At 43.1% G+C, this 17,683-nt stretch overlaps 1 protein-coding gene across 1 annotated transcript in view; it reads left to right on the forward strand.

Annotated features, from left to right (window-relative positions):
* sumo1 (small ubiquitin like modifier 1) overlaps nt 1-16,987 on the forward strand; it is a 37,723-nt gene extending 20,736 nt beyond the window's left edge. The window contains exons 3-5 of the mRNA XM_039757819.1: nt 10,960-11,037; nt 15,607-15,678; nt 16,163-16,987. Coding sequence (XP_039613753.1) covers nt 10,960-11,037; nt 15,607-15,678; nt 16,163-16,231 — 219 coding nt within the window. The 3' untranslated portion in view covers nt 16,232-16,987. The remainder of the gene's footprint in view (nt 1-10,959; nt 11,038-15,606; nt 15,679-16,162) is intronic.
* Nucleotides 16,988-17,683: the final 696 nt, after the last annotated feature.

Genomic DNA, 17,683 nt, shown 5'->3' on the forward strand with positions numbered 1-17,683 from the left:
TTGGTAATGATTCTTCCACATGTTCATCTACAGAACATTTATTGACGACTTATACTTCCTCTGTAGTTGAGTTGGATTGTCTTGTAGGCCCTCTGGCAGAGGCCAGGAGTGACAGTGTCGATCTGAGGACCTCGCATCACCTTCCAATCGGTAGAAGCAAATGGCGGTGTGTACAAGGAGCTGGGGCTTAATCAGTGTGAACTTATAGCCCACACTTAACTGGGAATTCCTCTTTAATGGGGAACAATTCCATTCCCCGTCCCCATTATGAATGGGGTTCAGTGGCTTACCTGCACCTCTCCACATTGAGCCATGGAGTCCACACAGCTTCCAGAGTTTTAAGGGCACCACAGTCCTTTTACTGCTGCTTCCCCTTATCCCACCACCGCCAACCCCACCATACATGGCCATGAATTGGGACACATAAACGCCGGGTGTCACAAAATGGGTTACACTTCAGCAGACGCAGATATGTGAATTCATAGCAAAGCTTTACTGTATTAAGCAAAATAAAAGTTCGATTTAAATGGATGCCCCGCGTGTGCTTAGCTTTCACTCTGCAGATGCTGTAGTGAAACTAACGGTGAGAGGAAGGCTGGCTGGGTGGCTGCAGCGGGTGATGTTACAAACAGTGGGCAATGGGATCATTAATGCTGGGTGCGGTTTGACAGGTGGGCATGTGATTAATTTATTTTTATAGTTTTTTTTTCTTCTAATTGAATATTTTCATATCACGGATGGGGAATCCACATTTTGTGGTCTGACTAATGGTAAAATGCCACGGGTTGTCCATCTGTAACACACAAACTTGTGAACCAAATGGGCCTTGATCTTGAGCTTATGATGTGACATGTGCTGTGGTAGCAAAAAGCTGACAGTGTTGGGTGCCTCGCCAATGCAGTCGAGCCTCGGGTTTTTCTGACCGCAAGCCCAGGTTCAGGCTCGTGCAGTGAAAAGAGGTGGCACTCGCCATAATTGGCAGGAAAAGCACAGAAGCAACTCAGTCCCAAGCCATATTTGGCAGGAAAAGAGCAGGCATGTGGCCTTGACGGAGTCTTCTGCTATCTGACATGATGAGCAACTCTGTACTTAAAAGGCACGTCACGCGGTCACAAACAGACTCTGAGAATCACATTGCACAAGCTGTGTAGTTCGTCCACAGGCTGACACTCCGCTTGCTATAAACAGTCATGCACAAAAAACAATGAGAGCCTCAACATCGAGCCAAATTGAGGAGACTTTTCATTGATGATGAACGAGAAGTACAACACATGCCAAAGCAAGAGGTCATCTTGACCAACAATTCTGACGATCGACACCATGGCATGACAGAGACAGAAAAGTGCTGCTGGACCAGAGATCCACGTGTTTCCAAATATACAGTCATATGAAAAAGTTTGGGAACCCCTCTTAATTCTTTGCATTTTTGTTTCTCATTGGCTGAGCTTTCAAAGTAGCAACTTCCTTTTAATATCTGACATGCCTTATGGACACAGTCGGATTTCAGCAGTGACATTAAGTTTATTGGATTAACAGAAAATATGAAATATGCATCATAACAAAATTAGACAGGAGCATAAATTTGGGCCCCCCAACAGAGATATGACATCAATACTTAGTTGAGTCTGCTTTTGCAAATCTATCAGCCTCTAGACGCTGTCCTCCTATAGCCTGTGATGAGTGTCTGGATTCTGGATGGAGGTGTTTTTGACCATTCTTCCATGCAAAATCTCTCCAGTTCATTTAAATTTGATGGCTGTTGAGCAAGGACAGTCTGCTTCAAATCATCCCATAGATTGTCATTGATATTCAAGTCAGGGGACTGTGACAGCCATTCCAGGACATTGGACTTCTCCCTCTGCATTTGTGACTGATGCTTGAACATTACCCTGAAGGATTTGTTGATATTGGGTTGAATTCATCCGACCCGCAACTTTAAAAAGGGCCCCAGTCCCTGAACTAGCCCCACAGCATGATGGGACCTCCACCACATTTGACAGAAGGTAGCAGGTGTTTTTCTTGGACTGTGGTGTTCTTCCGCCATGCAAAGCGCTTTTTGTTCTGACCAAGTAACTCCATTTTTGTCTCATTAGTGAAAAGCACTTTGTTCCAAAATGACTCTGTCTTGTCTAAATGAGCATTTAATACAACAAGCGACTCTGTTTGTGGTGTGAGTGCAGAAAGGGCTTCTTTGTCATCACCCTGCCATACAGATGTGCTGAATTGTAGAACGATGTACAGATACACCATCTGCAGCGAGATGTTCTTGCAGGTCTTTGGAGGTGATCTGTGGTTGTCTGTTTCCATTCTCACAATCCTGCCTCTTCATATGCCTCTCCTGTATTTTTCTTGGCCTGCCAGACCTGCTGTGTTGGTTTAACAGTAACTGTGCCTGTGGCCTTCCATTTCCTGATTCCATTCCTTACAGTTGACACTGACAGTTTAAACCTCTGAGATGACTTTTTGTTGCCTTCCCCTAAACCAGGAGACTCAACAATCTTTGTTTTCAGATCTTTGAGAGTCGCCTTGAGGATCTCATGCTGTCTGTCACTCTTCAGAGGAGAGTCAAAGGGAAGGAAGCACAACTTGTGATTGACCACCTTAAATACCTTTGACCACTCATGTTTGGACACTCCTGTCTATGAAGTTCAAGGCTTGACGAGCTCATCATACCAAGTAATCAGCATGGAGCAGTGACAGGCATTCAAATCAGCAAAATTACCCAATTTTTTGCACAGCTAGTTTTTCACATTTGATTTAATTTCATACAACTAAATACTGCGTCACTAAAATTCTTTGTTCAGAAAACACAGCAGTGCTCAGATGTTCCTAGGAAATGAAAGACATACCACTGTAATCTTTTTTTGTTGAAAGGAGAGTCAATTATTATGCAGGCTGAGAGGGGTTCCCAAACTTTTTCATATGACTGTACTTAAAAATAGGTTACAATGCTGGTAGACTGTTACTTGCATGTCTGACCAGCATGCATCAAGTGCCATGATTTAAAAAAAGAACATCGCCAGTCTGTCCGTCAGTTACTCTGCTTTTTCTTGTTTTCTTCAGACATGACGGCTGCTTATGACCAGTAAATATCCATGCACCCCTGCAAATGATTTACTTAGTTGGTCCTCCGTTTTCCATCCCATCTCTTGCGCCTTACATGAAGAAGTCTAAATGTCGACCCTAAATCAGTGTTGCTGTGGCAAACCTATTGAGAGATTCTTCAGGTGAGGCAGACGGCAATTTTGAGGTGTCACTAGAGAGTGGCGACATGCTGCATGTTGTTTTTCTTTTTAGTGAGCACCCTATAAATGTATTACAGAGTTCAGACACTAGAGGGTGGTGTAGTCCGGTATGATCCCATCACCTTAAGGTTAATTCAGCTTTGAGGTCGGGTAGGTCTGCTTACTAATGTTTGTGGTTAGAGTAGCAAGGGGCTGTGTGTTCATTAGCAAGTGCAAGTGAGGATTTCACTGCACAGACCCTAAGAACCCCAGAAACGCATTCCACATTGGAAGAATTAAGTGGAAAGAACTGGCAATCCTCATTTGGCTGAATGGCGTGTTCTCACCTACAGTGTTCTAATGTATGTGTTGCATTTTAATGATTTTTCTGTTTAGTTTTGCTGCATTGACGGAGTACAGACAGCTGCTTTCATGTCATGAAATTGCCAGCTTTTGGTCTTGTCGCACACGTCTCACGCGTGTAGATGGGAGCAGCGACGTTACCTATGGCTTGGCCACCAGCCTGTCTTATGTGATTTCTCTCTCTCTCTGTGTCTCTCTCTATCTATCATAATGTGTGTATAATAAATATATACGAGTATGCACGGCAAATACCATTGACTCACTCATCATGAAATCTCCCGCACCATGAAGACTTGGGACTTCAAATTTGGAATGTAGGTTACCCTTGGCCCATGGGTGGTCACTAAGAAACTTTTTTTTTTTTTTAAATTTTGTGGTCAAAGCGTGAAATTTCTTTTTTTGTACTTACTTGTTTTGTATGTCTGTCCGCTTTTCACAAGAGAACTACTTTAACGGATTTAACGTTTTTTCTTCTATAATTTGTTTGAACATTCCATTGATTTTATGACTTTTCACTAAGTATCATTAGGACACTCTGGACGAGAACAGGCCAATCAGCCCAACAAAGCTCGCCAGTCCTGTCCACTTATTTCTTCCAAAAAAACATCAAGTCGAGTTTTGAAAGTCCCTAAAGTCTTACTGTCTACCACACTACTTGGTCGCTTACTCCAAGTGTCTATGGTTCTTTGTTTAAAGAAAAACTTCCTAATGTTTGTGCAAAATTTACCCTTAACAAGTTTCCAGCTGTGTCCCCGTGTTCTTGATGAACTCATTTTAAAGTTGCCGTCTCGATCCATTGAACTAATTCCCTTCATGATTTTAAACACTTCAGTCATGTCACCTCTTGATCTTCTTTATCTTAAACTGTAAAGGCTCAGCTCTTTTAATCTTTTCTCATCACTCATCCCCTGTAGCCCCTCGTAATCAGCCTAGTCGCTCTTCTCTGGACCTTTTCTTGTGCTGCTGTGTCCTTTTTGTAGCCTGGAGACCAAAACTGCACACAGTACTCCAGATGAGGCCTCACCAGTGTGTTATAAAGACTGAGCAGAACCTCCTGTGACTTGTACTCCACACATCAAGGCGCTATATAACCTGACACTCTGTTAGCCTTCTTAATGGCTTCTGAACACTGTCTGGAAGTCGATAGCTCAGAGTCCACTGTGAATCCTAAATCTTTCTCATAAGGTGTATTCTCGATTTTCTGACCGCCCATTGTGTATTTAAACCCAACATTTTTACTTCTTATGTGTAATTCTATACATTTACTGACATTAAATGTAATCTGCCCAAGCTTGTCTGCTGTCCAAGTCCTTCTGTGATGATATAACAGATTCCAAATTATCTGCTAATCCACCTATCTTGGTATCATCTGCAAACTTAACCAGCATGTTCCTTATTTTCCCATTTAAACCATATATATATATATATATATATATATATATATATATATATATATATATATATATATATTTTAAAAATAGCAGCCCCAGCATTGCCCGCCCCCGCTGGTCACCAGTTCTGATGAGTTTCCTCGCACCATCACCCTCTGCTTCCGTTGTCTGAGCCAATTCTTCACCCATCTAAAAACATCACCCTGAACTCCCACTTCTTTTAATTTGATGCCCACCCTCTCATGTGGCACCTTATCAAATGCTTTCTGAAAGTCCAGATCAATAATATCATCTGCTCCACTTTAATCGTATCCTTTTGTTGCCTCCTCACAGAATTCCAGCATGTTAGTAACACAGAGCCTCACTCTTCTAAGCCCACGCCGACTGTTCCTAATAACTCCTGTCCTTGTCATGTGCTGCTCAATCTTCTCCTTAATAATTCCTTCCATTAATTTTCCTGTGATGCATGTTACGTTTACTGACCTATAGTTACTTGGATCTGCCGTGTCACCCTTTTTATATAATGGGATGATATTTGCCATTTTCCTGTCCTTCAGAATCTCTCAGTGACTTCCTACAAATATGTGTCAGTGGTTCCTATCTGAACTCACTAGCCTCCTTAAGAACACGAGGATAAATATTATCTGGTCCTGGTGATTTGTTTGATTTCATCTTATTTAATCTAAGCAGCATTTCTCTCAGAGTTTTCAAATCCCTCAGTACCTCCTTAGTAGTCCCTGTTACTGCTCTGAGGTTATCCACTTGCTCACTTGTGAACACCTCAGAAAAATGTAAGTTTAGGGCATCTGCTATTTCACAGTCTGTATCTTTTAATTCCCCTTTACTATTCCTGATGCACTTGACCTCCTTAACTGTTCTTTTACTACTAAAATACTAAAAGAATCTCTTAGGCTCGTCTTTCATCTTATCTGCTATTCCTCTCCAACTGTCTTTTAGCCTCCCTGATATCCTTCTTAATGGTTGCCCTCATGTTCTCATACACTCTACGATTCACTTTGCAGTCATTACTCTTATATGCCTTATAAATCAGTTTTTTCCTTTGAAACATCTTTTTTTTAAACCTTTATTAATCCACCATGGAGTTTTTTTAGTTTCCTATTACTTCCAAATTTAGGTATGTAGCTGTACCTGCTCCACTGCTCCTCGACTGTCTTATCCCAGTCTATCCTACTTAGACTTTGTCGCATCTGCTCAAAATTAGCCTACCAAAGTTCAACTTAACAATTTTAGTCTTTGCATCTGCACTCTTACAAAATACTGAGAATTGTATGACATTCTGGTCACGTGACCCTAGTGGTCCAATCACCTCTATACCCTCAATTCTATCCTGATTATTACAGAATCCTAAATCCAGACAGGCGTCACCCCGTGTTGGCTCTTTAACATGCTGTGTTAATAAACAGTCGCTGATTACTTCTAAAAACTCCTGCTCTTGTGCTCCTCCATCTCCAAGGTTGTCCCAGTTAATATTTGGATAATTAAAGTCCCCCATGACTATAATATCCCCCTGTAAATTTGCCTTTTTGATATTACTAAAAAGATGTGTGTTGAAATTACTGTCTGAATTGGGTGGTCTGTAACACACTCCTAAGATCAGACCCTTTTCCCTAATATTTTCCAGGTGAAGCCACACGTCCTCACTAAGATGGGGCTCATCATCCAACTGAAGAGGTCTTATATTTAAATCCCGTTTGGCATAAACAGCAACCCCACCTCCTTTTCTGTTCTGTCTATCCTTCCTAATAATGTGTATCCCTCTTTGTTACACTCATCCCCATCTTTGTTATTTAGTCAGGTTTCTGTTATTGTTATAATATAATTGTTCTGCTACATACGACTCCAACTCACTTACCTTATTCTTGATACTTCTAGCATTAAGACAAGCTATTTTTAATGTGTTAGTTCAATTGTGGTACCGATTTATTAGGGCAAATCTGAGAGAGCGACTCATCGGTTGCGGGGCAGCGCCCTCCTCACTCATGCATCTGCTTCGGAACATAACATTAACTCCGCTTAGTTAGCGAACGAGATAACTACTTCACGGATTTAGATCTTTTTTTTTCTCTATACATTCTGGTTGATTTTGTGACTTCTCTCATTGCGCTACGAATCATAGTCCGCTTGCAGGAGCGATTATATTCGCGCTAATCTGAGACACAGGCTGTGGGCAGAGTGACGTCAGGAATTCAGAGCTGGGCAGGGTCCTCCTCACTGTCCTGTTTCACTTATATGTGAGCAAAGCTGTGGGGGATGGCTAGTTGTTTATATAGCGACTTTTTGTTTGAAAAGTTACTTGGAGTTCTTAAGTTACCCTGAATGACATCAACCACTCTGTCCAGTCAGCACTGTAATTCACTTTTGCAGATGAATTTAGTTTGGCTTGTGTCCGTCCCCAGCAGCAATATTTAAAACTAACGAGATAAGAGTCTGCTGCCACTAATGGTGGTCTGTCTTATACGTGGTGGGCAAATCAGCATTTAACAAGTTGGCATTTTTCTCGTTACTCATTTCCAATCCCTCTATAGTCCCGACATTGACTCGCTAACACAACACATCCAAAGAAATCGTAACATTCCAATCCATAAAAAAGTTGCATGCGGTAAAGTGCTCCAGCGTGCCCAGACATCTGCAGTGGTTTGCTTCTCAGTACCTGGGTGGGCTAACCATGATTATCAATTTAAGACAGTATTGTTTTGGTGCCATCTACCAGTCCATTTCTGACTCTTTTTTTTTCTTAGAAACCTCTGGGCACAAAGAATTTTCTTGATATTTCTACAAACTGGGAAGCCTAACACTGAAAAGAAAGCGTGGGAATTGCATGAGAAAAGGAACAACAGGCAATGGGTGATGGAAATAATAATAATAATAATAATAATGTGTTTCTGGTTTTGTTATAATGGAAAGTAGAAATAAAATCTATATGGCACATGACAGAATGATATTTCATAAGCAGGTCACTTGAGCGCACACCTTCTTGAATACCCAGAGCAGGGCACCACACGGTGTCTTACTTGAACATCATGGCTTCCTCCACTGACGTCCTTATTGTCCAGCAGCCTTTCATCTCCTGCTTGACTCAAGCCTATTTATTTTATTTACACCACGTTCAAAATTATTACGCAAATTATATTTTTGTCTGATTTTTCTAAATAGTCGATGCAAGTGGCAGTCAGCATAATTTCAAGTCATCAACCATTAGAGTATCATTCGAATGTTACTGAAGAAACCTCCTAGTGATAACGGTATGTTTTTCAAAAATAAAAAAATTAAAATGCACCAAATTATTACGCACAACAGAGTTTTTCAAAACATTTTATAGGCTGTAAAGAACTGAAAATGGTCATTTGTTGAACTTGCAGCATTAGGAGGTCATATTTACTGAAATCAAAAGCTATTTCAATCAAGAACATCTTAACAGGTCAAGTCGCATATTAACATAGGACCCCTTATTTGATTGCAGCTTCACAATTCTTGCATCCATTGAACTTGTGAGTTTTTGGAGAGTTTCTCCTTGAATTTCTTCGCTGGTTGTCAGAACAGCCTCCCAGAGCTGCTGTTTGGATGTAAACTGCCTCCCACCCTCCTAGATCTTTTGCTTGAGGAGGCTCCAAAGGTCCTCAATAGGATTGAGGTCAGGGGAGGACGGCGGCCACACCAGGAGTTTCTCTCCTTTTATGCCGATAGCAGCTAATGATGCAGAGGTATTCCTTGCAGCATGAGATGGTGCATTGTCATGCATGAAGATGATTTTGTTACGGAAAGCACAGTTCTTCTTTTTGTACCATGGAAGAAAGTGGTCAGTCAGAAACTCCACATACTTTTTTCAGAGGTCATTTTCACACCTTCAGGGACCGACCAGCTCTCTCCCTATGATTCTGGCCCAAAACATGACTCCGCCATCTCCTTGCTGATGTTGCAGCCTTGTTGGGACATAGTGGCCATCCACCACTCCATCCATCTGTACCATCCAGGGTTGCACGGCACTCATCTGTAAAGAAGACTGTTTGAAAATGAGTCCTCATGTAGTTCTGGGCCCACTGCAGCCGTTTCTGCTTGTGAGCATTGGTTAGGGTGGCCGAATAGAAGGTTTATGCATGACTGCAGTCCTCTGGAGGATCCTGCTGCTTGATTTTCGCTGCACTCCAGAGGCACCAGCAGCTTCAAATACCTGTTGGCTGCTTTATAATGGCATTTTAGCAGCTGCTCTCTTAATCCGATGTATTTGTCTGGCAGAAACCTTCCTCATTTTGCCTTGATCTGCACAAACCCGTGTGTGCTCTGAGTCAGCCACAGTGCGATGATCACGCTTAAGTTTTCGTGAAATATCTTAAGGTTTACATACTTTGCCCAAGGCATTCAACTATTTCACGCTTTTCGGGAGCAGAGAGATCCTTTTTCTTTCCCATATTGCTTGAAAATGGTGGTCTGCTTAATAATGTGGAACATCCTTCTTTAGTAGTTTTTCCTTTAATTGGGCTCACCTGGCAAACTAATTATCACAGGTGTCCGAGAAGAGCCATGAGACACAATGCCATCCATGAGTTTAATTGAAAAGCAAAATATTTTATCTTTATGACACTTAAATACAATTTGCATAATAATTTGGAACGCGGTGTATTCTTATTTAGTTATAAAGCACTTTAAAAACAACATCAAGGCTGACCAAAGTGCTGTATAATAAAAAACCCCAACATATCAGGCAAATAATAACCAAACCGTAAAAGAAACAAGCACATAAGAGCTGAAGAGAATTCACAATAAAAAGTACTAAGAGAGTCCACATATCATACTGGGTTAAAGGTCAGGGCGTCAAACTGTTTTTAAATTTGATTTAAAGACCGCAAGTGAAGGAGCCTGCCTAACGTGCAGCGGCAAATCGTTCCCGGTTTTGGAGCTGCAACTAATAAAAGTCCGATGACCTTGGAGTTTGCATCTTGTCTTAGGAACAAGTAAAGCATCTGGTCTGCTGACCTGAGAGAGCGTGACGTTACATTAGGGTGCAGCAGTTCCGACAAATAAAGCAACCATTAAAGGATTTAAAAACAAGGATCTTAAAATGGATTTGTAAAGAAACTGGAAGCCAGTGAAGGGAGTCCAAAATCGGGCTAACGTACTCATGCTTGCTTGTACCAGTTAAAAATCGAGCAGTGGCATTTTGCACCAGCTGTAGGCGAGCAATGGAGGCTTGGCTCATTCCAAAAAGAGCTCATTGCAGTCATCTAGACGAGAGGTCATAAAAGCAGGTACCCCCGTTTCAAGGTTGCATTTAGACAAAGCAGACTTGATTTTTGACAACCAACTCAACTGGAAAAAGCGAGATTTTACCACTGTGTTCACACGGTTGTCACGTTTTAAAGTGGAATCTTCCATTTTCACACCTAAATTTGTGATCATGGATTTCTCAAATTGAGCCACAGTGGAAAAGATCAAAGCAGGGGGTCCCGCTGGTGCCATTGGTTCTAAATAGCATAACTTTTGTCTTGTTCTCATTAAAATTTAGAAAATTGTATGCCATCCAACTCCTTATGTCAATAAGGCAATCAAGCAGGGGCTGGACAGAAGTGGAGCAGGGCACTTCAGAGGGAAATAAGCCTGACAGTCGTCTGCATAAAGATGAAAGGAAATGCCGTGTTTCTGGAAAATAGCGCCGAGTGGCAACAAGTACAAGGAGAACAGAAGTCTGTCTGCCTGTGGTAGTCGGTTTTTCATTTCTCCTACATGTATGTTGTCATCACTGGCTTAGTAAGTGGGGAAAAATTGAAGACCCGTTTAATGTAAGGGGGCGCCAGAGAGCTGTGCAATGACACAAGAAAAGCCAGATGAACTACATAGAAACTGTGGGGGGTTTAGGGTGTGGAGTTTAGTATGTGGTCTTGAAAACAGGCTGGCCGGCCATTTTGGGGTTTTGTGTGGCCTGCTGCATGTGGTGTAAATTGCACTAATCTTTCATGTGCTTTCAGGACAACAGCGAGATCCATTTCAAAGTGAAGATGACAACACATTTAAAGAAGCTCAAAGAGTCCTACTGCCAGAGACAGGTATGTGTGACCGTAAGGGGTGGTCCGGCCAGCTGGCAGGCCTTTAGTGGTTCAGATCCACCCTCAACCAGATGAAAGCTTGCATTCAGGAAGTGCAGGGTGCTTTCTTACAAAATGGAAGTTGCCGGCCCTGCTAGGGGCTATATGACACGTTTCACACCAGAAAGCCATTGGTGGCCAGGGGATGCAGTGGAGCGGCTGCTGTGGTACTTGTGTGCTTTCTTTAAAGTATTTGCCCCTTCCTAATATTCCTTGGTTTTGCATATTTTACATATTGAATGGCCCTGGGCCAAATGCACTATTGGAGAAGGGGACCCTGAGTGAACACACAAAAGCAGACCTATAATTCTCACCCATGTGAGGAAGATCTGGCCATCACAGTGTCAATACTTGATTGTAGCACCTTTAGCAGCAATAATCACAACTAAACACCTTGATATTAGTCTTCCCCATCGCTTTGGTGGAGTTTTCACCCACTCTTTGCTTGAATTTAGACACACTGGTGAGCTTGTGAGCGTCATCTTCTCGTTTCAGCCTCTCTTTGGGGTCCAAAATTCAACTTTCGCTAGGCCATTCCATGACGTGAATTTTGTTTCTTCTGAACTTTGCAGTTGTGGACTTGCTTTTGTGATTTGGCTCCTTGTTCTGCTGCATAAACCCAGCTATGCTTTAGTTTGTGGTCATAGACCAGGGGTGGACAGATTCAGTCCTGGAGGGCCGCAGTGGCTGCAGGTTTTTGTTCCAACCCAGTTGCTTAATAAGAAGCACTTATTGCTCAAGTAACACTTCTGCTTCACTTTAGTTGTCTCGCTCATTTAGATTTTGAACTCTTATTGCTTATTTTAGTCTTAAACAGTCTTGGTTTTTAATGGCTCCTTATTAGCAATAAGATGCAAATGACAAAAGAGAACAGCATTTCTCCATTTAGCTTGTTTCCATTTACACCTGTGTGTATTTATCATGCATTATTGGGTTTAATTAAATACTTGGAAGGAAAGTGAAGAGAAAAAAGTGAAGCACTGGGAATCAGTCATCTGTTTTAGACTTCACATCATTTCGATGATATCCTTAGAAAGGAAAAAAAATCTAGGATATGAGAATGACTTGACATGGCAGAGTTAAAGCACTAGCAAGCCATGAAATTAAATAATTGACAAGGATTGGTTATTAATTAAGCAACTGGGTTGGAACAAATACCTGCAACCACTGCAGCCCTCCAGGACTGAATTTGCCCACTCCTGTCCTAGACAGATGAGTGGATATTCTCCTTTAGGACATTTAATATGTTACCATTCTTGATTGAACCAGGAATTGTGTAAGTTATCCACACCATCACACCAGCACCATCATGTTTTATTGTAGGTCTGATGTTCTTGCTGTCCAGCGACCGACCTAGTGGACTCTGTATTGTCCAGAGCCTTTGACGTTTGTCTTGCTTGGCCGTAGCACGTTATTCTAAAAGGCTTGAAGGTCATTGAATTTCTTTGCTGTGATGGTTCCTCATGGATAGGTGAGGTATTGTCCTCTCTGCTCTCCCATGAACCCTCGGTCTCTTTGAGCGAGTTGTCTTGGTGTTCTTGGGGTCGTTTTGGCAGGGCAGCCTGTTCCAAATGTCCTCTGTTTGAGATGAGGCGCTCAGCTTGGTGTACACGTGTCCCAGAGCCTTAGAAACTGATTAAAAGTTTCAAACTTCCCTTAACCCCACTTCTCATTGGAATTTAATTTGCTCGAGGCCGAGTGGTGGTCTTGTGGCATTGACTTCCATGGCATTGTCTGTAATTAGTGAGGTTTAGATGAATAGGGCTGGCCGAGTTGACTTATCACTGAACTGTGCTCAGCAGATTGAGGGGAGCAGCTTAGGGGACCGTCACCTTTTCACATGTTCAGTGCAGGTGTGTGTTAGCCTTATGACTTCATTTATTAAGTAGCTTTTCAGAAATGATGATGTGCGTTTACTCTGATTCCTCTTATGTGATTTTTACATTTTATCTAAAGATCTGAGTCCATTCATTAGGCGCATTCACGTGTGCCTCAATAACCCGGTTATTCACAGAAACCTCATTTCTAAAACGCCACGTATTCTGCTTAGCCAGGACTCTCCAAGGTCCGTAACCTGATTTCTCTAACAGTGGTAGATTTCTCTAGAAATAACCTGATTACGTGACCATGTGAGCCCAAAAATGTGTTGCTGTTAAGGATTTTGTAGCCTGCATGTGGCGGCTGCACACTGTCAGTCTGCACATGTTAACTTGGCACACATTTTCAGCGACTACGGGTAGAAGCGTCCACAAGCGGCACATGTCTGAGCAATCGCATCATTCCTTCTTCTGACTGACGTAATCTCTCTCACTATTTCAGAAATTGTTTGTTTGGGTTGATGAGCTGAACATCCAGTGCTAAAGTCAGCAACACAATCTGGAAAGCAGTAGGGTAACCTGTTAAACCTAGCACGGGGTACGTAGTCCGATTCTCTTTTAAAGTAATGAGTAGCCTTATACATAAGAATACCAGTGGCGGCGTCGTACCACCAGTGCTGGGCGTACAGCATGAAGCTCATCCTTTTAGGGCTGAAGTCGCACAGCGAAGTTGAAAAGTGCGAGCTGTGCGGAATCAAAAATAACATCATAATAAAGCCTCAGTGTGACTAAACCTATTTGTAAAACAGAAGGACATTATCACAGGCCTCCTTTTCAGATTCACAAAGGCTGATGATGAGTTTTTTGGTGAAGTTTAATGACTTTGGAAGAGAGGTGAAAAAGAGAGTGCAGGCAGGGTGGAGTGGCTGGAGAAGAGTGTCAGGAGTGATTGGTGACAGACTGGTAACAGGAAGAAAGAAAGAGAAGGTCTACAGGACGGTAGTTAGACCAGGTATGTTATATGGGCTGGAGACGGTGGCACAGAGACAGAGCTGGAGGTAAAGATGCCAAGACTGGCACTGGGTGTGACGAAGATGACCAGGATTAGAAATGAGTACATCAGAGGGTCAGCTCAGGTTGGACAGTTGGGAGACAAAGTCTGAGAGGTGAGATTGTGTTGGTTTGGACATATGCAGAGGAGACATGCTGGGTATATTGAGAGAACGATTCTAAGGATAGAGCTGCCAGTTAAGAGGAAGGCCTAGGAGAAGGTTTATGGATGTGGTGAGAGAAGACATGTAGGTGATGGGTGTGACAGAACAAGATGGAGGACAGGATGATATGGAACAAGAAGAGAAATGACCATTCGGTTCTTACTAGTTGAGCTTCAGAAGTCCTCTGCTTAGATGGAAGAGCCTGTCAGAAGGACAACCACCTTAGCAGCACTCCATCAGTCAGGTGTTTATGCTGGAGTGGCTAGGTGGAAGCTGCTCTTGAGTAAAAGGCATATGACAGTCCATTTAGAATTTGCCAAACAGCATTTAAAAGGACAAACGAGATTAGCCAGGAGTCCCTGTGGACTGTGATGTTTGCTGATGACATTGTGATCTGTAGCGAGAGTAGGGGAGTGATTGGTGACAGACTGGTAACAGGAAGAAAGAAAGAGAAGGTCTACAGGACGGTAGTGAGACCAGCTGTGTTATATGGGCAGGAGACGGTGGCACAGGAGACAGAGCTGGAGGTAAAGATGCCAAGACTGGCACTGGGTGTGACGAAGATGGACAGGATTAGAAATGAGGACGTTACAGGGTCAGCTCAAGTTGGACAATTGGGAGTCTGAGAGGCGAGATTGGTGCTGGTTTGGACATGTGCAGAGGAGAGATGAGGGGTATAACGAGACAAGGGTACTAAGGACAGAGCTGCCAGGGAAGAGGAGAAGAGGAAGGCCTAGGAGAAGGTTTATGGATGTTGTGAGAGAGGACATGTAGGTGATGGGGGGTGACAGAGCAAGATGATGAGGACAGGAAGATATGGAAGAGGATGATCCGTTGTGGTAACGCCTAATGGGAGCAGCCAAAAGAAGAGGAGGAGGAGCATTTTGACAAAGAAGATTCCTTGCCCATGTAAATGTGGATTTTTAAGTAACCATGTTTTGGCCTTAACCGGGTTATTCACCTTATCCGTTGTGTTATGCGTGTGCATGTAAACGCATCAACGATGGCAAACGCACAAAAATCTCGGAGCACAAGATGGGGGCTAAGACCTTTTCATTTTCATAGTCACAAAAAGCAGTAAAGTCAAGTGTAAGTTGAGGCCTGTATGTTATTCACTTACTAAACTGATAATAAACAGTGAAAGTTCATTAACAAATATAAGAAGACAAAACCGAGGAACCAAATTGTAATCCTCCTTGTAGTATTTATGCAGGCAGTGCTTTTCCAGTTTTAAGAAATAAACATTTGACAAATGAGTTATTTTGGCTTTAATGATAATACATCTTGGAGGGTTAGGAGTGCATATCTTCTGAAATCCGGAGAGTGGAGTGGTATACTTTTGCCAAGGTGCTCTATGTGTTTTGCTTAGACAGCCTTGCTTAACTTGATTTCCTTCATGAAGGTCTTCCTTACAAGGTCTCTGTGAAGTGAAGGGGCTTATGGGTAATGTGCTCTCTCTTTCTCGGGGTCTTAACTCCTGTCAACCTCTTTCTTTTCAGGGTGTGCCCATGAACTCTCTTAGGTTTCTCTTTGAAGGACAGAGAATCGCTGACAATCAGACTCCTAAAGAGGTGAACAAAGCCATTTTTTATTCCTTATTCTTCCTTGAGTGACGCTCGTGCACACACACACACACACACACACACACACACACACACACACACTATGGAGCCTCACTGGCACATCTACACCTTTTGGTTGGAGGCTCCCAGAGGTAAAGGGCTGTGAGTCAGGTTGCAGTTCTCAGTCAGATAACACAAAGGCTTGTGTGTCTCCTTTTAACAAACCCCCATGATGGGCTCCATGTGGGCACATCTCATTTTAGAATACAAAGAAGCCCCAAGGTAAGGCGGTAGAGTAGCAGACCACTTGAAGGTTTCGGTTTCCTGAACTGGAGGCCTCTGGGGGATTAGTTTAGAAGAGCTTTTTCCAGTTAGATAGCTTTGAGCTCCCTGACTGGGATGGTATTGGACATTTGGGGGTGGAGGACACCTCAGGAAGGGTCCTGTGTAGCAGAGGGTCAGCTAACTAATGGACTCTCTCTCTTCATTTCAGCTGGGGATGGAGGATGAAGACGTCATTGAGGTGTACCAGGAACAGACGGGAGGCTGTGTGGACATTTAGACTTTTATTGTTTTTGGTTTTCTTGCCTTTTTTATTTTTTTAATTTTTTTTGTTTTTTTTCGGTTTTCTTAGAAATAAGCCTGAGCCACCCGGTTTAGAGGAGCTCCTTTTAGTTAGATGACTCCCTGTACCCCCCCCAACCCTTCCCCAACTTTTGGGGACGACTGGGAATAGCGCAAGGCATGGTGGGTTGGGGGGGTGGGAGATGGGGTGTTAAAGGAATGGACGGATCAGCCCACTTGTATTTTTACGTGACTTGGACATTGAGCCCTGCCCCTCTAATACATGCGCGCACACACACACCTACATACACACGTGCTCCCTCGCATCTGTGCCCCGGACACACTGCACTTTTTCCCATAATTGTTTAAAATACATCGGCATGTCCTTTTACTTCTCCCTTTATCCCCTCGCTGCAGGCCACTGGTAATAGTGACAAGAGGTCACATGGGCAGTGAGGAGATGCCGTCCCCATAGTTGTGATCTCCAGCCACTTCACAGATTTCTCGCATGTCGCTGCCTCCAAAGGTTCTGTTCTACCAGGGCTTCGTTGCTGTGCTTTGATGGGAACAGACCACGTGACACCCACCCATAAAGTACTAGGCAGTGGAATGGTGGCGGACCAAAGTTGCCAGGAGACCTCCCATGGACGCTAATGCGAGGCTGGGGGCTCCTTTGAGGTGTAGCGCTGAGCCAGTTCAGCCTTGGAGCCTCTCTGTGGGTTTTTGGGTTTTTTTTTTTTCCTTTGCGCCCCTACCCCCGTAAACCCATCTAAGGTGTGGAGCTCAGTGTCTTTAGGTAGTGTGCCCGAGGCGGAGTGCGTGCCAGCCGGTGCCTTCCTGGATCTGCCCGGAGTGCTGCTGATTCTGCTGCCTCTCCCCTCGGCCGCCAGTGTGGTGCATGTGGTTGACCGTGGGTGGGTGGGCCGGCCTGCTCTCGTGGCATTATTGTGGATGTCTCAAAGCAAAAGGCACTCGTGGTTTTTTTTTTTTTTTCTTTTTTTCCTTCCCATGATTTTCTGGGGCTCTTGATTTTACATTTGTTAAATTTTCACATGTGAGAAATAATTTCTGATAGCTTGTAAAACTTTTTTTTTTAAATAAAACAGGTAAAAAAGAGATTCAGTGCCGTATGACAGTGGGATCTTTGACCATTTCACTTGTTTGACACAATGCTGTGCAGAACTCTTGGGTCCATTTTAAAAAAAGAACCATATAAAGCTAAAAAAAAAAAAAATAATGAAATGTAAAGTTTGTAAATATCTGAAAAATGTACCGCTCAGTGGTTGGTGTGGCCTGTACCCCGGTTCTCTGTGCGCCCTTTGGCTGTCATCTTGTGGGCTTTGGTCTGTCAGGGTCACCCGATTCTGCCTGCATGGTGGTCTCGTCAGGGCTCAACTCCTCCTGGCTTTGTGCTGGAGACCAATCAGACTTCCCAGGATTCCCTCCAACC

Source organism: Polypterus senegalus, chromosome 6 (genome assembly GCF_016835505.1).
Source record: "Polypterus senegalus isolate Bchr_013 chromosome 6, ASM1683550v1, whole genome shotgun sequence".
NCBI lineage: Eukaryota > Metazoa > Chordata > Cladistia > Polypteriformes > Polypteridae > Polypterus > Polypterus senegalus.